Source organism: Rhinopithecus roxellana, chromosome 17 (assembly GCF_007565055.1).
Source record: "Rhinopithecus roxellana isolate Shanxi Qingling chromosome 17, ASM756505v1, whole genome shotgun sequence".
NCBI lineage: Eukaryota > Metazoa > Chordata > Mammalia > Primates > Cercopithecidae > Rhinopithecus > Rhinopithecus roxellana.
Genome location: NC_044565.1, coordinates 96,924,051 through 96,945,067, shown reverse-complemented (window position 1 = coordinate 96,945,067; position 21,017 = coordinate 96,924,051). Strand labels below are relative to the sequence as shown.

At 46.8% G+C, this 21,017-nt stretch overlaps 1 protein-coding gene across 4 annotated transcripts in view; it reads right to left on the bottom strand.

The window, feature by feature from the left end:
* Positions 1 to 21,017, bottom strand: part of FHL2 (four and a half LIM domains 2) — a 76,144-nt gene that overhangs the window by 4,915 nt on the left and 50,212 nt on the right. For all 4 annotated transcript variants that reach the window (XM_010360982.1, XM_010360983.2, XM_010360980.2 and 1 more), the window contains 3 exons: positions 20,599 to 20,778; positions 7,951 to 8,125; positions 1,838 to 2,007 (listed from right to left, as the gene is read on the bottom strand). In XM_010360982.1, coding sequence (XP_010359284.1) covers positions 1,838 to 2,007; positions 7,951 to 8,125; positions 20,599 to 20,754 — 501 coding nt within the window. In that variant the 5' untranslated portion in view covers positions 20,755 to 20,778. The remainder of the gene's footprint in view (positions 1 to 1,837; positions 2,008 to 7,950; positions 8,126 to 20,598; positions 20,779 to 21,017) is intronic.

Below are 21,017 nucleotides of genomic sequence, written 5' to 3'. Positions count from 1 at the left end.
GGCAGGAGAATCGCTTGAACCCGGAAGGCAGAGGTTGCAGTAAGTTGAGATCATGCCACTGTACTACAGTGCAGGTGATAGAGTGAAACTGTCTCAAAAAAAGAAAAAAACAAACATAAATGGAGAGGAAATTAAGAGAGATACAATTTAAAATAACAGTAAAGAACAAAAGGGGCTGGGCGCAGTGGCTCATACCTACAATCCCAGCACTTTGGGAGGCGGAGGCAGGTCGATCACCTGAGGTCAGGAGTTCCGAGATCAGCCTGGCCAACGTGTTGAAACCCCGTGTCTACTAAAAATACAAAAAAGTCAGCCAGGCATGGCGACCCTTGCCTATAATCCCATCTACTTGGGAGGCTGAGGCAAAAGAAATCGCTTGAACTGGAGAGGCAGAGGCTGCAGTGAGCCAAGATCGTGCCACCGTACTCCAGCCTGGGTGACAGTGTGAGATTCTGTCTCAAAAAAAAAAAAAAAAAAAAAAAAAAACAAATGGAAACAAGAGAGAAAGGCTGAATGGAAATTGGTAAGACTACTCAGCACTTCGAAAAGGTGCAGGCAAGGTGGGGACATTCTTGCCCAGGCCAGCGAGGTACAGGTAGAGGCACTGGGATATTTCTCCACGGCCCAGAGGCAAGGGTAGAGGCCCCAAGGGCAAACAGCAGAAGCTGGGTGAGCAGGGTCAATAAGAGGATGAGAGCAAACAGAACCTGCAATGAGTTCCACAGCTGGCATTGCCCGGGGCGAGTGAGCAGTGGGAGGGTGCCACTCAACAGGCTGATGCAAAGCCTAACAGCACAGAGACGCTGGAAGCTACAGCATAATCAGAGTTGCGTGTGTTTAAGAGTCAGAGGGGGCAGCAGAAAACTAAGCTCCACCCTGACGGGCAGAGGTCGGGGGGCAACTGGGCAGAGAGTTGGCTTCCTACAGATAGGCAGTTCCCTTTCTTTCTTTAACCCTAACAGAGCCATGACTGGAACAGATGGAGTAGTTAAGTTTATTTATTTTTATTTTTTTAATTTTTTGAGATGGAGTTTCGCTCTGTCACCCAGGCTGGAGTGCAGTGGTACGATCTTGGCTCACTACAACCTCCACCTCCCGGGTTCAAGCAATTCTCCTGCCTCAGCCTCCCGAGTAGCTGGGATTACAGGTGTGCACCACCATGCCCAGCTAAGCTGTGTATTTTTTGTAGAGATGGAGTTTCACCATGTTGCCCAGGCTGGTCTTGAACTCTTGACCTAAGGTAATCCACCAGCCTTGGCCTCCCACAGGTGATCCACCAGCCTTGGCCTCCCACAGTGCTGGGATTACAGGCGTGAGCCTCCTTGCCTGGCCAGAGTAGATACATTTAATAAATGATCTGTCCCATATCCACAGGGGCAGACTTTTCTCCTTTACTTTTCTTTTCACATCCGTCTCTCTCTCCTCCTTGCTCCCTCCCTTCCTCTCCCCTCTTCCTTCCATCTTTCTCTCCCTCTCAAGTTTGCAATTGTTTTCTTGTTTTATTCATGGAGAGAAGCTGAACAAGACAGCTTTGGGATAGTGGCTCCCTTTCCCTCTAACATCAGGTCATCGACATAAGAATATATTTAGAAATAGTCTAGAAGAAGGCAGGGTTAAACGATTTGATCACAGGAGCTCAACAGTGTTGATGTTTTTGAAAGAAGGATGGGCGCCCAGACCCAATGGATAAAGCTCAGCATGTAAGGCAGGACAGGCACAGTTCCCACGCCATTCCAGTATCACAGGTATCCTTGTTTTTGGAAAGAGAACTGACAGACATGGACCATGGAGGCAAACCGGCCAGAATGTGCAAGGGCCAAGGGGGAATCTGAAATACCTTTTTGCACTGAACACACTGCATGGCATGTTGTTTCTCATAGCAGGGCACACAGAAATTCTGATTGTCTTTGGGGATGAAACTCTTGGTTCCAATTGGCTGCTGGCAGCGGTGGCAGATGAAGCAAGTCTCATGCCAGCTGCTGCCCTTGTACTCCATCTTGCGGGTACCTGTCATCAGGGTCAAGAGGAACACAGCAGAGTTATGGTTAGAGGGGCGTGGAGTCCCAGCAGTTGCCTTCAGAGCTTGCCACCCTCTAGTTTTATGACCAGAGCAAGTCACTTCAGCTCTTGAAGGTTCACCTCTAAACGGAGCTAATTCCTATTTTGTGCAGGGCATGGACTTTGTCTTTTGGTTCACTACTGTACACCCAGCTCCTAGAACAACACGTGTACATTTTAGGTACTTAACATTTATTTATTGAAAATCGTGGCTAGGAATGTTAAATCTAAAAAAAGTTAAGTCTGCCTTAGCAATGCGAAGTATAAAGGGAAGTGTGGCATAGCTCCGATTAATTTCTATGGAGCATGACTTTTGGAGTCTAGGGACTGTATTCACCTACTGCACACCTAATAAAGAACACCCTGTCTGGTTCGCAGCAGGATGGAAATGGCTGGAGTGTGAATGAACCTGGAACCTCTAACCTGATTCAGTGATCAGCCTCTACAACACTCACTTTACATACTGGCTGTTGAACCAAGTTGTGATGTACCTTGGTAATTTTATGCACTGTGCTAAGTGCTATAATTAAAACCTACATGTAGTTTTTTTATTTTCGAGACAGGGTCTTGCTCTGTCACCCAGGCTGGAGTGCAGTGGTACGATCCTGGCTCACTGCAGCCTTGTAACATCTGGGCTCCAGGGAAACTCCTGCCTCAAGCTGAGTAGCTGGAACTACAGGTGCACACCACCATGCCTGGCTGAAATCTTCATGTGTTACTTGTACATTCCATTTAGTAATTGCCTAAACCCGTGCCATCCATTGTCTTTTGAGTAACTATTAGCATTTGATACGTTTCTACCATTTCTCCAAGTGAACTGAGGAGATCTAGAGAACTGAAACACTTACGGGTCACCCCGCCACCACCAAGCTGGACTCACTGCAAATGCTCGGTGTTTGCTGACTGACATTTTTTTCATTTTTGTTTACCAGAAAGAAGTGTATCTATTTATAGTAAGAGATGATTCCAGATAGGCATGTAAACAAGTACCCTTCGTGTAAAGCAAATGTAAAGAAAGATCTGGGGAAATGAGTTTCAGGGACAAAGAAACAGGGAAGTGTTGTAAGTGCCCGGACTAGCTAAGGGGCCTGGCCCCTGTGTAAGGACCAAATCCAGACTGCTGCCCGCTTTTCAAATGAAGTTTTATTGGAATGCAGCCACACACATTCATTTACTTCCATGGTTTCCATCCGCTTTCATGCTAGATGGCAGAGTAGTGTGCAACTGTGTGCAGTTGTGCAGAGTTGTTGTGTAGTTGTGGTAGTTGAGTAGTTGTGACAGAGACTGTATGGTTCACAAAGCCCCAAATATTTATCTGGTTTTTGAAGGAAAAATGTTACCAATCCCTGGGGACTGCAGCATGAGGGTCACATACATGTGACTTCAACTAGCGGTCAGGGAGTGATGGGGAATCAAGCTGACAGGGGGACTGCCCGCGCCAGATCAGGTATAAGCAGCTGCAGTAACACAGGTGGCTTATAGGAGTCTATAGACTAGTCCATAGCTCTCAGCCCCAAAATCTTATGGTGCCAAGGACAAAGCTAGGGGTTTTATTTCAGCTGGGCTAGAAAGCTGGTCAGGAAATGTCTGTCCTCCAGTAATTAGGAATGTGCTGAGAATTATCACATGATTGTTATTTAGGATCATTTTCTCAGCTTCCTGTACTTCCAAGACCAGACATTTGAGATTATATAAAATAAGCGGGGTGTGTGGTGGGGGGCAATGTGTGAGAGGGAATTTGGGTTGATGACACGCAGTGATCTTAAAATTCAAAACTAAGCTGTACAATCTATGGAATTCAATTGTGGGATGATGAATCCTAAAACGAACATTACATGAAGCAATGGAAATTCAAGTAAAAATAGTGGAAGGACTTTGATACACACTTCACAAAGATTTTCTTCAACCGCCATGCATACTTTTGTCACTTGCTCTTTGGATCTCTGACCTTCATTCTGATCAAGCGGCCCAGAAGCCAAAGGATTTTGCTAATGAATATGGGGCAATTATGACTCTCATGACATTCTTGGCGGGTTCTGAAATAACTCTTATCAGATCAACACCAGTGCGAGGGCAACTCTATGTGCAGGAAATGCACCTGGAGCCTCAGGGACGTGGCGCGTGCACATCTCGGGCAAGGCGACAGCCTTGGCCACAGGCCTGCGTGGTCATATGCAGCAACGCCGGCAGGTGGCAGGGGCGTTCCTTCTCCTAACTGAATCGCACACTCTGAACCAAGTCTCCCGCAGACGGAAGCGCAGTCTTGAAGAAGGGATGTCTTCATTGGATTCAAACAGTCAAATTAGGCTGGCTGCGGTGCCTCAGCCCTGTAATCCCAGCACTTTGGGAGTCTAAGGAGGGAGATCTCTTGAGCCCAGGAGTTGGCGACCAGCCTGGGCAACATAGGGAGTCCCTGTCTCTACCAAAAAACATAAAAAAAAAAACAAATTAGCTGGGTGTGGTGGTGTGTGCCTGAGGTCCCAGATACGTAGGAGGCTGAGGTGGGAGGATCATTCAAGCCCGAGAAGTCAGGGCTGTAGTGAGCAGTGATTGTACCACTGCTCTCCCACCTAAGCGAAAGAGCGAGATCCTGTCTCAAAAAAAAAAAAAAAAAAAAAAAAAAAAGGCAAATGAGGAGCCAGAAATTTGGTTGCAGGGTTGGAGAGTGTCACTACTGGAGTCTGCACATGCGCAGAGGCTGTGGTGCATCTGTAAGCAACGTCTGCTAATAGGGGCGCGAGAGGTGGTAAACCCCAGCACCGGGGTTTCTGATGGTATTCCAGTTTCCTGATTAGTCATCAGGAAACTGACTTGTGTGGGGGTGTGGCGCTGGCGGGTTGAGTTTTTCACTCGTCCTCTAAATGTAAATTCACTGCAAAAGCTGTGTGCACTGACGCTGTAACCCATATTCATCTTGAATGGGTTCGAACGCTTTTAAAAATCAAACCCAGGCAAGCAAGTGCTTTGAGTCAGCGTTTTGTTGGTGGTGGTTTGTTTTGCATACACCAGGATTCTTCTAGACGCCCTGCCTTTGGTGCCCAGTCCATTTCTTCTGGCGGAGGCACCTGTAAGATGGGGATGAAGCCATCCAACCCAGGGGACACTGAAGATTAAATGGGATTCGGTAAAGCAGCAGTGTCCGACTCCTCTGTGTGTGCTCAGGGGCCGGTAGCTGTGGCTGTGTTGTTATTATTACTACACAGCATTTCTTACCACAGAGCCTGAATTCCAGCTTCCCTCATTCCTTAGTAGAAGAGACTGCTGGCCAGTTAATTCTCAGATATTCAGTATGGGTTACCTCTCACTGAACATGGGGCTTTTACTTCTTATTTGATCATGTTTTTCCTTTCTTTCCCTCCCCAGTACACACCATGAGAAAGAGAAGGTGTGATGGTTAATTTTATGTGTCAGCGTGGCTGGGCTCTGGTACCCAGTTGTTTGGTCAAAAAAACAGGTTTATTTGTTGCCGTGAAGGCGTTTTTTAGATGTGATTAATGTCTAAGTCAGTAAGCTTCGAGTGCAGCACATTACCCACGTATCAGGGCCGGGCTTCATCTAATCAGTGGTAGGCCTTAGGAGCAAAGACTAAGGTTTCCCTAAGGGCAACTAATTCTTCTCAAGACTGCAATAGACACACCCTGGCTGAGTTTCCAGCCTGCTGCCCTATGGAATTCAAATGCTCCCATTTGGAACTGCAGTGTCATCTCTTCCCCGAGCCTCCAGCCTGCTGGGCTGTTCCACAGATTCCAGACTTACCGCCTCCACAATCTCATGAGCCAATCCCTTGAAATAAATCTCTCTCTCTCTCATCTTTCTCTCTCTCTCTCTCATCTTTCTCTCTCTCTCATCTTTCTCTCTCTCTCTCTCATCTTTCTCTCTCTCCCCCCCCCCATATATACGTATCTATATGTGTATATTTCTTCGATTGATGCTGTTTCTCTGGAGAACCTGACTAACGCAGAAAGTCAAGACAGGTGAAAAATTCAAAATCCGGGAAATATGCATACTTTTTATGTCATGGTTGGTGCTAACAAAGTCTTGAATAGTCCCTAGCCTCCCCAGTGGAAGCTTCCTTGGGCCCTTGTTCAAGAAACTAGTAAGGGTTTAATTTGTTTTTCAATTAATGTTGTGGTTCTTATTGTTACTGAGAGTGCTACGTCTCTGCAGTGACTCCCTGTGGAGCAGGACACAGGTCAGCCTGGCTTTCTACGGGCTTCGGTTCTCATTCGCAGTGTCGCACAGCACTGGGGCTGGGGCCCGAGTTTCCAGCCTCTGCAGGACCCATGTGATCTTGGACGAGGCCTTCCTGCCTGGAACTGCCTCATCTAAAGTCACCATGCAGCCCTGCCACCTGTCTTCCCTTACAGCTGCCAACAGGGCTGGGGTTGTGTCAGCCTGGGCATTTTTCTTCCCTGTCATGGTGTGTCACAGTTGTTTTTAAGTTGTATTAACCAGAGAAATGTAGTAGCAGTAAGAAACCATCTTACTGAAGGTCAAATAACCTCCTTGCCTTTGTAAAAATGATGATTCCTTATCCTACATGTCTTTTTTTTTTTTTTTTCTCCAAGATGGAGTCTCACTCTGTCACCCAGGTTGGAATGCAGTGGCACAATCTCAGCTCCCTGCAACCTCCTCCACCTCCCGGGTTCATGCAATTTTCCTGCCTCAGCCCCCCGAGTAGCTGGGACTACAGGTGCACATTGCCCTGTCTGGCTAATTTTTGTATTTTTAGTAGAGATGGGATTTCACCATGCTGGCCTGGCTGGTCTCAAACTCCTGACCTCGTGATCTGCCCTCCACAGCCTTGCAAAGTGCTGGAATTACAGGGGCGAGCCACCACACCTGGCATCCTACATATCTTTTTAAACTATTTCGTATATGTCAGTCTCTTCAGTATTTCTTTATTATCAAAAACAAAGCAAACTAACATGATGAAACCCCGTCTCTACTAAAAGTACAAAAATTAGCCAGGTGTGGTGGCGCACACCTGTAGTCTCAGCTACTTAGGAGGCTAAGGCAGAAGAATCTCTTGAACCTGGGAGGCAGAGGTTGCAGTGAGTCAAGATTGTACCACTGAACCATGTTGGCCAGGCTGATCTCAAACTCCTGACCTCAAGTGATCCACCCACCTCAGCCTCCCAAAGTACTGGGATTACAGGCATGAGCCACGATGCCCAGCTTCTTTCTGTATTTTGAAATTCCATATCTTTTTGTCCCCTTTGCTTTTCAAAATAAAAGATTCTGCCCTCCCACATAAAAGACAAAACAAAAAAACAAATAACTCCCCCCCGACACACACACACACACACACAAACCATGAGGGACACAGTCCTATCAACACACAAGGCACCTTTATTGCCGTCCTCAGCACCTGGCCCAGTTGCAGCTGTGCCCTTTTTGACTGTCCATCTAGAACACCAACTCTATAAGGGCAGAGGACCAGGTGCACCTCGGCTCACACCCCATGGATGCTCGGCTTGAGCCCAGTGCCTGGCACGCAAGAGCACCATGCACACTTGGTGAAATAACTGAATGAGTGTACATTCATCAGGTAGAAGCGAAGAAAAGAGAAACCATCTATGGTGGTGGGAAAGTGGGGGCTGATGCAGGAGATGTATTTTTAAGGGGAATGCCCACCATTCACTTACTCTAACAATTCGACTGCATAACACTGCCCCATGTGCATAGCAAAAAAGATCCCGTTACTGCCCATGATAGAACCTGTATGTGCCTGCTTTGTAAGTGCTCTAAATACTCCTCTGTAATTCAAGGTAAAAATGGAAAGTCAACACGAGTGTCTGGAACCAAGTCAATGTGAACAGGGGGTCAGAGGAACGTGCACAAGGCCTGAAGCTAGACTGGCTCACGCATGAGAAAGGTGTGTCTCCTGACCTGGCATGATGGTCTTCTTGCATTCCTGGCACTTGGATGAGTACTCGTTGGAATAGCAGTCTGTACAGAGCAGCTGGTCCTCCTTGGCAGCAAAGGGCTTGTCCACCAGTGAGTTTCTGCACTGTGAGCAGTGGAAACAGGCTTCATGCCAGTGCCGGTCCTTGTAGGACAAGTCCTGTGGGGCCAGACCACACAAGACAGTCAGAGGCAGGATAGGAGGGCTTGGACCCCACAGCATAGGGGCCCCTTGCAAATCTGCAGGGCAAACAAGGAATGAAGGTGGGCCGAGGCACCCTGGTGCACCCACATTCATGCCCCAGGACCACCTAACTGCTGAAATCAGTGAAGACTAGGCTGCTTTTCTCTTGCTGCATTTTAGAGCAACAGGTTAGACAGATGTGCATGTATGCACACGTCTGTGTGTGAGAGATGCTTCTCAAAAACAAAGGGATTTCCCTTATGTATTGCCTGCAAGAAAGAGAAACAGAAAACATGAACACCTATCAATTCGTCTCACACCACATCCGGTGACAGAGAAACAGACTACAGGAGGTCCTTGCCTGAGGGACCCCTGCCCAACTCAGATCACCATGGTCACCGGTGTGGCAGAGAGGCTCTGGGTGTCGAGATGTTCACCAGAAGGAGGCCCAAGGACTGATTGGTGGGAGAGGGTCAGGACAGACTGCTTGTGTGGGTGCTATCTGTGTGGGTGGCAGTGAGCTGGGGGAGGAGGGAAATTTCAGGAGGAGAAAGAGCACAGACACAGAAGACCTGGGGACGGGGAGCATGTCAGATTGCAGTAATGACAGGCCAGGGGCGAGGTGGGAGGACGCCCCAGCCTGGCTGGACCGGAACATATGGCTGCCTTTTTGCCTTTTATGTCTGTGTAGAGATTCCGTTGATCCTGAAGGCAGTGGCGAGCTGCTTTTCAACAGAAGAGTAAAGTGCTCAGACTAGGGGACAGGTAAGGGTGTGGGAGTAGAAGGGGGTGAGGGTGAGAGAAGTGAGACAAAAACTGGGCACACATGGGAGAGGCCCTGAGAAGCCAGATGCATACTTTTGAGTAAAAGATGAGAGACAGAAAGGAGCCCTGCAGACAACTCGACTCCACACTTGGCTTCATCTTGCCTGAGGAATAAGAGAACCTTCCATATTTGCCTTTTAAAAATGACATACAGCATTTTTAAAGTGCCAATAAAAAATTAAAATAACAATCTATTTATGCCCAGCTTTATCTTAGAATATGTTTCTATTGCTGTCTTTGTGTTTCCAGCTCTGACCCCAAATCATCATCCATTTATTCATGAGGCAGAAACAGAATATTAGTCTCTGCACGGTTTCCTGGGCCAGCTTCCAGTTGGTAAGTATCCTGAACAGGGCGCAGGAGGGCTGTTCACGCGATGGCCCTGAAGAAGAGCCTGCCCACGATGTCTCTGTTACTGAAACTGAAGTCCAAGCTGGAGTTATGCTGAGTGTAGGATGTGAAAACATGGATCTTGGCCTTGATTAGAAAGTCCTAAAACAGGCCGGGCGCGGTGGCTCAAGCCTGTAATCCCAGCACTTTGGGAGGCCGAGACGGGCGGATCACGAGGTCAGGAGATCGAGACCATCCTGGCTAACACGGTGAAACCCCGTCTCTACTAAAAATACAAAAACTAGCCGGGCGAGGTGGCGGGCGCCTGTTGTCCCAGCTACTCGGGAGGCTGAGGCAGGAGAATGGCGTAAACCCGGGAGGCGGAGCTTGCAGTGAGCTGAGATCTGGCCACTGCACTCCAGTCCGGGCGACAGAGCGAGACTCCGCCTCAAAAAAAAAAAAAAAAAAAAAAAAAAAAAAAAGAAAGTCCTAAAACACCAACTAACTCGGAACCAAAACTAGAACAAACAGTTCTCTTTTGCTGAAGTATCTGTGTGTGTGTGTGTGTGTGTGTGTGTGTGTGTGTGTGTTTTCCTGGAACCTGGAACCAAACTAAAGTTATTTGATTTGGTGATCTCTTTGCGCATTTTGTTTTAGTTCAAGGAATTTTTAAAATGTGAATGCTGAGACACTTTGAAGACAGTCATGACTATGGCCTTTGTGAGGGGCGACCTCTTGTGCTATCCCTGTTGGAAGTTTACTTCCTAGAACATCTGGGAATAGGATTATTGCTGATGCAAGATGATAATGTGTAAAGGAGAGGTAGGGCACAGTGGCTCGTGCCTACAGTCCCAGCTCTCTGGGAGGCAGAGGCAGGCGGATTACCTGAGGTCAGGAGTTCAAGACCAACCTGGCCAACATGGTGAAATCCTATCTCCACTAAAAATACAAAAATTAGCCGGGCGTGGTGGTGCGTGCCTGTAGTCCCAGCTACTTGGGAAGCTGAGGCAGGAGAGTCGCTTGAACCTGGGAGGCGGAGATTGCACAGCCTGGGCAATAGAGGGAGACTCCATCTCAAAAAAAAAGAAAAAAAGAGGAATGAAGGTGAGACGAGCATAGAGTGCTCTCAAAGCGGGACTAAATGCCCTGGTTTCTGTGGGATTAGTTCTCACCTGAGCCCAGCACCCCTGAGTATCATGGGTCCCCTGGGGTAGGCACTGCCTCTCTGGGGACTCCGGGGCAGCTTGCTCAAATGTCCAAGTCCTCTCTATCCTTGAGAACCCAAACTGGGTATACACTGGGAGTTGAGGGCAGAGGGCTGCCCTGTCTTTTGTATTTTTAGCTTAAAGTATTTTCAGAAATCTGAGGGGAAAATCAACTGTGCTTTATGGGTTATTTTGACAAATGAAATAGAGGACAAACTGCTTTGATGTGAGTTAATGTCTACACATGCGAGCTCATGATAAACAGCAAAGCCCACAATCCACATGGACATCATCATCGTTCAGGAACAGGCATGTTCTCCATTCTTTCCATGCACACGCCCCAGCTTCAAAAAGACATCTGAAACACCAGTGATGACCATCATTACCCCATCTGCGGGCTCCAGGCACGGCACAGCCCTGCAAGGTAAATGTTATTACTGAAGGTCAGAGAAGTTCCGTAACTTGCCCAGTCACATACCTGGCGCGGAGCTAAGCCACGCTTCGAGCTCAAGTCCTCCTGATGCAAAAGTTATTTCCGCTGAACCAGCCCAGGCAAAATCCTGGTCGGGTCTGTGTTACTCTTTGCTTTCAAAGCAGATAGCCTTGAGGAGATGTGTGTGTGTCCATTAATAAAATCCAGAGCCGGGCGCGGTGGCTCAAGCCTGTAATCCCAGCACTTTGGGAGGCGGAGGCGGGCAGATCACGAGGTCTGGAGATTGAGACCATCCTGACTAACCCGGTGAAACCCCGTCTCTACTAAAAAATACAAAAAACTAGCCGGGCGAGGTGGCGGGCGCCTGGAGTCCCAGCTGCTTGGGAAGCTGAGGCAGGAGAATGGCGTGAACCCGGGAGGCGGAGCTTGCAGTGAGCTGAGATCCGGCCACCGCACTCCAGCCTGGGAGACAGAGCGAGACTCTGTCTAAAAAAAAAAAAAAAAAAAAAAAAATCCAGAAACGACCAAACTCTCGCAACTTTCTAGAACGTACTTTGTACCTAAATGAATGTGGCTTATCATTGCCTTTGTTCAGACTTTGAATAAAATTGAACAAACCATTAGAAGCCCTGTCCACCCAAAACAGTAATCAGCCTAATTTAAGAAGAGACGGAGATTTTATTCACGTTATCACTGTTAGAATGCTGATTGTGGAAGAAATGTATTAAGAATAAATTTTGTATGGAAAACAGCATGGCAGCTCCTCAAAATATTAAAAGTAGAATTACCATATGATTCAGCAATTGTACTTTTGGATATATACCCAAAAGAATTGAAAGTAAGGTCTCAAAGACACATTTGTGCATCCACCTTCACTGAAGAATTATTCACCATAGCCAAAAGGTGGGAGCAAGCCAGGCATCGATCAACAGGTGAAGGGGTGAACAAAATGTGGTCTGTGCATACAATGGAATTTTATTCAGCCTTAGAAAGGAAAGGAATTCTGACTCATGCTACAACATGGATGAATGTTGAGGACATGATGCTAAGTGAAATGACAAATCGGTCACAAAAGGACAAATACTGCATGATCTCACACATGTGGGATACTTAGGGAAGTCACATTCATGGAGGCAGAAAGTAGAAGAGTGGTTGCCAGGGGCTGGGATGAGAGGGGAATGGGAGTGAGAATGGGTCCTGTAACCCATTCATTCCTGAGGTTGCCATTTTTTGAATTTTTGCAATCAGACCTTGGCGATGATCTTGAGCAGTAGGATATATGTAACTCCCACATGCTTAGCGTTCCACTAATGGAATACTAGGCATAAATGGGTTTGATGGGGGCAGTATTTCAGATTTGCAAGAAGCAAAAGCTCTGGGGATTGGTTGCACAGCCATCTGAATGCACTTACTATTGAACAGTACACTTAACAGTGGTTAAGAAGGTAAGTGTGATGTTCTGTGTATTTTGCCACAATTAAAAGAATAAAAAAGTAAGTTTTGGCTGGGCAAGGTGGCTCATGCCTGTAATCCCAGCACTCGGAGGCCGAGACGGGTGGATCACCTGAGGTCATGAGTTCGAGACCAGCCTGGCCAACATGGTGAAACCCCATCTCTACTAAACATACAAAAATTAGCCAGGCGTGGTGGTACCTGCCTGTAATCCCAGATACTCAGGAGGCTGAGACAGGAGAATCTTGAACCCGGGAGGTAGAGGGTGGAGGTTGCAGTGAGCCAAGATTGTGCCATTGCATTCCAGCCTTGGCAACAAGAGTGAAACTGTCTCGAAAAGAAAAAAAGTAAGTTTTGATTGTTATGTAGTAGGTGAAAAACACCTTTTCAGAAGTGACATCTGTCCCCTTGTGCAGGCGAGCCACCTCTGAGAGGACTGCTTGTTTGGGGACAAGCTGCAGAATGTTTTCCATGACCCAGGACTCACTGTCTGGATGGGATGAGATACCCGGAGGAGCAGGCACCGGGGAGAGGGGAGGAGATCCCTGGCCTCCCTCTGGGAAGATGGTAACTACCACAGCCCTGCCCAGGGAGGAGGCATTGCACGCAGAGGGGTGGCAAGTTATCAGTGACAAGAGAAGGAAAAGAAATACAATTTCTAGGAAATTTGCCTTTTGGGGCTGACATTCAAGAAAAACTGAGGGAGAAATCTCCAAAGTCAACATGAGAGCGAAGCCACTAGATGTCACCACAGCCTGCATTCTGGTCATTGACTCCCCAGATGGAGGAGAGAGCACATCAGCGTCCCTGGACAGACATGGAAAAGCTGGCTAAGACATGCACATGGACCCAAGGCACTGCAGAATTCCATTTTTCCTACAGTTAATATTTATGGCACTTTTAAAAATGCAATAGCTACGGTTTAAGACTGATCCGTTGACAGAGACATGTGACACTTGAAACTGTCCCTCTTAATGTGGATACTATCCACATGTTACTGGGCTAAGCATCCATGCAAGACTTGAGGACCTTCTGCAGGCGCAGCCTGTCCCCTGCACCCTGCTCTATCAGATCCCACCTCGCAAGGTGCAGGCTGCATTCTCTCAGGACAGCCTGGTCTGCTATATCCCCTAGGAACCATCTCGCCTTGGCTCCTGCCAGAAGCTGCCCTTTACCTTCAGGTTGGTGTAGAGTGGTTGAGGCATGCAGAGATCCAGGTTTTGTCCTAAGAAACAGAAGACAGTGCCTTCCACAAAGTGCCTTTTCCTGCCCAGGGCCGCATTATCTCGGCATCATTCCCTGGGGCGGTCTGCACTCAGCTCCGCAATGTTTCTCTCAGCCTACCTCTATGAATTGCACACATATGCATTCCTGAGTGAATATGCATGCAGCAGTTCCCAATTCTAAAACCTTCTAAAGGAAACTCTTTTCCCTTAAGATAAATATTAACCTGTGCTCACGTTCTTAAGTTTTGTGATGTACAATAACTAAAAATACTCCATAAACAAGCTTGCATCACTGTTATTGCTGGGTCCTCAGTGGGAACAGAACTGGCCCACCTCCCTGCTGCAGTACAGGGCGATGGTCTTCCTGGGCCAGCAATACCTGAACGCCTGCTGCATGCAAGCAGGATGGGAGAGCATGGGGTCCCACAGTCCACATCTCTTGTACCACTGTGGGCCAAGCGTCCGCCCCTCTGGGCTCCCAGGAGCCCGTGATTAAAGTGCTTGGTTATTTCACCCTAGGGGTTCAATTCAAGGGCCCAAATGCCAGACTGACTAAACTTAAATCCGGGCTCTGCCCTATGTCAGGTACATCACCATGGGCAAGTAATTGAACCTCTCTCACCAGATTTCTGACCTGTACAGCAGGAATAATAGACCCACTACTGGTTGTGACAAGCATGTATAACAGTTGCTGGTGTGTATTGCAATTGCTCAATGGCTGTTAGTGTAAGTCATTATTTAGATGACAGCTAATAATGAGAAGAGTTGCCTCAATGTGTCACTTGCTGAACCTACATTTCCTTATGAAGACAGTCCAGTCAAGCAGAATATCTGCCATCTGAAAGTTCCATGTTGGTAACTCTGCCACTCTCCTTTGGCAGGTGCTTTTTCATTTTCTCAACCCTTTTAAATCTAAAATTCTTTTTCTCAATTCTTCATACCTATTTTGAGCCATACAATAACTCTATGAAATAAAGTTTTCTTCTTATAGATGAGCAGATTCAATGTAACGACACCAAAAAGTGTTTTCTCCAACATCCCCACTGCCCTTCCACCTGAAATGATCCGACAGAACTAAACTGTGCTCCTGGTTTTTTACCTGGCGCATCAGCCCCTTTGCAAGTTGACCCCAACTCGCTTTCCCACCCGACCCTCTGGTCTGGTCCCCTCTTCCTCATCTCCATACCTTTGACCATGCTCTGTCCCTGGCCTTGGAATATCCTTTCCCTTCTCCCCAAAAGGCCAAATCCCACTTGGCTGCAAGTCCCAGCTGAAATCTCATCTGTTCTGCAAAGGTCCCTTGGCCAGGGCAATGCTGGCTTCAGGGAAGCCATGTGCCATGCTGGCTACCTAGCTTGTATGTCTCTTTCCAAATCCTATTTGGAAACTCATAGGTAACTAATTATGTCATGGGGTTTCCCTGTCACTCTCTGAATGGGGCGCTTAGTTTGTGTTTCTTTAGAAGTCTGAGTCAAGTTAATAAATTCACATCACTGCTTCCTCCTGGACTCGCTTCTTAAGAAAGTTCACAATAAGGAGGAAGTGAGGAAATACTTTATGGTAAGAGGAAGGTAACTCAATATTGCCAGGTTTGATTTTTTTTAGAGATCTTGGCCAACATGGTATTCTCTGAGTCTCAGCAGGAGGGAAGATTTTAGCCACATGATTCCCTAGAGCTTAGAGGTAGACTGGAAAACGCCACCAAAAGGCGTAGAAGTGAGATTGTCATTGATTAGACCCAGGTGCCTGAGCCTGCTCTTCCTCCCGTGCTCTGAATCTTTACCTGTGAAGACCTAGTGCCAAGTGACCCTTTTCTTTTCTTCTATCTGTTCTGTCTGTCTATCTATCATATATCTGTTTAGAGACAGGGGTCTTGCTAGCCCAGGCTGGTTTCAAACTCTTGGCCTTAAGTGATCCTCCTGCCTCAGCCTCCCAAAGTGCTGGGATTACAGGCGTGAGCCACCATGCCCGGCTCAAGTGACTCTTTCCAAACAGAAAAGCTCTAAACCGATTTTCAGTTTCAGTTATTAGCACCATGCCAGTAGCTTAATTTTGCTATTTCCTTAGTACTCCATTGTGAACAGCAAACATGAGTGTAACCGAGATAGCACTTAGATGCTGAGAGGCAGCAGGGTAAGAAATATGGACACCTTGACAGGCTTGCTGAAGAACTTTAAGATGGAAATATCCGGTTTTAAATTCCTCTAGAGAGAAATTGAAAACAAAAAGAAAGAAAAAAGGAGTCTTTTATACTTCCCAGAAAAAAATGCCAAGGCTAATCTTGTGCTCACAGAGATGTCATACATTGCAGTAAAATGTTGATAAACATGTAAGATTAGGCGCACGTACTTCCTTTCTGGTTTTGTATTTTTCCATTTCAGAAACATTCCTAACATGGGCTGTGCCTGTTGCTTGGCTCCAAATGTGTCCTTTTTAAGACTTTAGCTGAGCTTTAGTGGCAAGTGGCCTGGAGGAAGCCCTGGACCCCTCAGCTAATGGACGGTCTGGGTGGCAGGGTCACCCCAGACTGAAACGGCTGGCTCTCATCCTCCCTCCTTCGCACCCCGTTCCACCAGGGCTGGGACCAGCCATTCTTCAGATCCATACGATTTCACCTCAGAAATGGATTCTCATGTCATTCACGCTCAGCATTATGAAAAGATATTCTATGCTTGAGATCATCAGGTTTCCACTGTACATTCTTTCAAATCCTTACAAATAAAGATGCGGAAAAATGGACAACAGCAGAAATGACAGCTCTGTGTTGGCACGTCACAGGTGATCCCTAGACATTAACTCGCTCAATTACCCCGACAGTCCCATGAGCTAGGAACACCAGATTATAGACATGGAAACGGAGGCTAATAGGTGGCAGGACTTGTCCCCTTCGTGCAGCTCATCAAAGGTGGAGCCAGGGAGATTTGGCTCCGGGGTCCAGCCTCGGTGCATGCGACGTCGCTGTTGAGCTCTGTGCACCTCTGCTGCTATGTCTTGTGGCTGAACTTTTGGTTTCACACACTGACAGGTCCTTCTCATGGAATCCATCCAAACAGCTTCGCTCCTGATCCTAGGACCCTGCTTGATTAAATTACCTTCACAAACAGATTTTTCTCTTGTAGGAGGAAATCCAAATAAATACACGTTTTCATTGCTCGTTACAAACTCTATGGACAAATTGTACATGGAAGAAGATCCAAAAAGGTAATTTTCTCATTGAGAACTTAAAAACCACCCCAACACATAAAAAAGCACCAGGTTGGCAGGCTGGACCCTGAGAATGTGACTGGAGTAGCTGCTCTTCCCAGAAAAGAGGCCAGAAAGACCAGCGGGGGAGTCTTGCGTCACACCAAGGACAGAAGGATGGGTTTTTCAAACCTGACCTTACACTTTTCACTAGGCTTGGTCAGAAACCTTCCAAAATATACCAGAGGCATCTAGATTTAACCCGCATGTGTGAAAACCTTCGTCTCCTATTTCAGAGACAGGTTGCTTTCTGCCAAAATACCACTGAACTTTTCTGTCCATTACCAAACATTAACTGAGACTTTTACAGCATGATGGGTAAACCTCTGCCAATTTGATCATCACGTCAATGTTTCCTATTTAATTAACTACAAACGCTGGAAAGAGAGTTTGCAAAACAAGTTGAGTCTCAATTCTGCAATCATGACCATCTAAAGAGGCCCATGAGAAGAGTAGGGGCCTTTGACTGAAGATCACTCGAAAGAGGCCAGGTGGTCACCACCTCTTACTCATAAGGACTGACTACATCTGGCCCGACAGTCGCATAGACAGGGTCCTGTCCAAGGTTGCAGGTGGCAGGTGGCATCACATGCTAGGTGAGGACCCTCCCGGTCTGGGCTCAAATTGTACCTCGGATTCTTCCTAATCCCGTTAACCCTGGGCAAGATCCTCATCCTCTCTAGGCCTCAGCGGCTACTCCACAAAATGGAATGAAAAAAGTTCTTACCTATAGGGTGTTAGGAGGAATTTAGATCATGCAGTTTAGGCATTTACAAGTGCCTGGAACAAGTCATCAGGCGACACACGGTGGTTTCAATGATGACCACTAAAAGCTAAACCCAGAATGCTAGTTTCTGATCTGCAGATCTTTTGTTCTTGTTTATTATTATTTTTTTCTCTTCGTAGCACCCTCTACGCACATGGGTGGGTATGGTAGCCTGTCCGATCTCATGGCATTGCTTGCAGACCCATGGAACATTCAAAATCTGGGTTAGGTGTGTCACCCAGGACTTAAAATCACTAATTTGCTAAATGCACAGTATTAGCAGCCATCTCTGGAACTCCAGCCTATTTTTTATTTTTATTTTTTTAAGATAGAGTCTCGCCCTGTCACCCAGGCTGGAGTGCAGTGGCGCAATCTCGGCTTAAGGCAACCTCCGCCTCCCAGGTTCAAAATATTCTCCTGCCTCAGCCTCCCAAGTAGCTGGGATTACAGGTGTGCACCACCACACCCAGCTTACTTTTGTATTTTTAGTAGAGACGGGGTTTTGCCATGTTGGCCAAGCTGGTCTCCAGCTCCTGGCCTCAAGTGATACACCTGCCTCAGCCTCCCAAAGTGCTGGAATTACAGGCATGGGCCACTGTGCTCAGCCCTATTTTTTCTTTAGTTTGTTGAATTTTTGAAGCCCAGAATATAGGTAGATCCCCCAAAAACTCTGTAATCAGTCTACAAAAATATTTTGTTAATATTAACAGATATCCAAAAAAACATTCAGGAAGGGTGTAATATCAGAGGATCATAACATTGTATTAGCACTGCCTATTCTCCACTATTATACTGGCCATACAAATCAATCATCTTTACCCTTTGAGATCACAGCATTTTCCCAGAGTAACTTAATAGAAAAAAAAGGTTACAATTCAGTGGCTACATAGAGAGGATGTTCAAACTATAGAACAGGCTCTGAAGTATTGCCTGTCTCATTTAAGTAGGTCAGGACTCTCAAAATTAGCCTAATTCCTATAGGCATGCCAACATTTAAAATTTACACACATGAACACGTCCTTTAGAGAGAAGTCGCTGAGGCCCGTGGTGGCTGTGCTATTTTAAGAGAAGAGATTGGCCACCAGACCTAAGAGCGCAGTTCCTCTATCAGGTATCTCCCCGCCTGCCAGGACTGTGGGCTTTACTTCCAGAAAAAAACAGGAACATTTCTTTTCTATCATTGCTTCCACCACAAACCCAACTACCTGCTTATTTTTGAAAGTCAAGAAAATCACGCCTAAAGCATCAAAAGCCTCAAATGCCAAGGTCTCGCTTCAACTCAATGTCTCTTTTTGTTCCAAAATGTAGAAAATCATACAGTGTAACCCCACGTATCTCAAAACGTTAATCCGAGTTGAAAAGTTCAGCACAATTCACTCCTGGCTTGACAGCAGCCTTGATGATTTTGGCTCCATTTGGGAGACTCTTGTTTATTTGCTCATAAAACATGCGTGGAAGGATGACTGGTTTTAAGGATCCTTCCACTAACTCACTGGAGAATCGGCAAGTGATTTTTGTTTTGTTTTTATTTCAGCCACTGGTCAGGGATGATTAGCCCCAAATATCCAAAATCTGTCCGTGAAAGTGAGAGTTACCCTTTGCCAGATGATATCTGAACCACTCACCTACTTAAGTATTTCTTTTCCAGGTGAAGTTTTACAATTGTATTTTTCTCAGGCCATCTAGTTCTTCCTCAAACTGGACATTTTTATTGATGTTTCCAAAATGAAAAGCAACAAAGAGAGAGGGTGAAGTTTCTGAAAGGTGTGTGGAAGGGACATGTCACAAAAAGAATATGGAAGCAGTCAGCAGAAAGGTGGCAGTCTGGAGCTTACCCTGTCTGCTGCTAGAAGAGTGTGAGGGCTTGTATCTACATATTAGAACCATCCTATGAAGCAGACCCCTGATTCTCCCCAGTTTTGTTTGTTTGTTTGTTTGTTTGTTTTTTGAGACAGAGTCTTACTCTGTCTCCCAGGCTGGAGTGCAGTGGCGTGATTCTCGGCTCATTGCAACCTCCACCTCCCAGGTTCAAGTGATTCTCGTGCCTCAGCCTCCCAAGTAGCTGGGATTACAGATATGCACCATCACACTCAGCTAAATTTTTGCATTTTCAGTAGAGACAGGGTTTCGCCATGTTGGCCAGGCTGGTCTCCAACTCCAGCCTCAAGTGACTCACCTGCCTTGGCCTCCCAAAATGCTGGGATTATAGGCGTCGAACCTATGTGCTTGGCCTGGTTCTCCCCATTTTATAGATATGGAAATGTGCACGGAAGGGTCAAGTAACTGACCCAAGGTCATACAGCAAGTGAGACACGGAGCCTGGGCTGGAACTGGGCAGTCTGGTGGCTGAACTCTCATGCTTGGCCTGTTAAATACTGGTACAAGTGACCAGTGGTCTCTGCTGAACCATGCCGTGCCATCCCAGGAGAGCCGTGAACGCGTTTCCCCATTGAAAGGAAACAATACAAATCCTGTCCTTCTCTCATTAAAGGAAAAGAGCCCACAATCTTCCAAGGACTGTGCTTTTATGTGCCCATTTATCCAGGAACCGACTCTGGTTCTCTCATGTACACATTCATTCATCAAATATTGACTGAGCACAGCACCTGCTCCGCGTTACTCACCATGGGGCAAACAGACAAGAGGAAGAGAGCACCGCCCTTAAGAAAGTTACAGTGTTGGTAGGCAGCTGGGTGGTTAGATAAAGGCACTAATAACTAGAATACAGCAAATGTACTCGGAGACACTAAGCACAAAAGTCCTGGCAAGGCCCTCACCCAGTGCTTGTGGGCAGAGATCACATTAGCTAGAGGGGAGAAGCTTCTGAAAGGCTACATGCAGGGTCTACACCTCTCTGAGGGGCTCAAGAGACAGACTTCAGTGGTGGATCAGGGCTTCAGCACAAATCACAGAGAAGCCCGTGTTTCTTGGGGGAGCGCCGGGGACCCGCAGAGTCCCGCAGCAGGTACCTTGCAGTCACAGCCGATGGGCTTTCCACACTCCTCGCAGGTGTTGGCGAAGAGGGTCTCGAAGCATGCCACGCAGTAGGGGCTCTCCTCCCGCAGGATGTACTTCTTGCCAAAGAGAGATTCGTTGCAATGGTGGCAGTCAAAGCGCTCGGTCATTTTGACACCTGGCTTTTCAGCAACCTACCAAAAAGAAGAGAAAATCCAGGTCCCATTGAGCACTCTCTGAAAGGGATGCACGCAAAGACATTAACTGTCCCACTGTCTGTCATCTTTAGCTGAAAGGTGGTTAATTCCTCTGGATGAATAATTAAAACTCACCCTTTAATAGGTCATAATTTTCAATGATGACACCTTTTTTTTTTTTTTTTTAATTAGCTAAGGCAGTTTTGTGTTTGAATGCATTCACTTTGTTTTTTGTT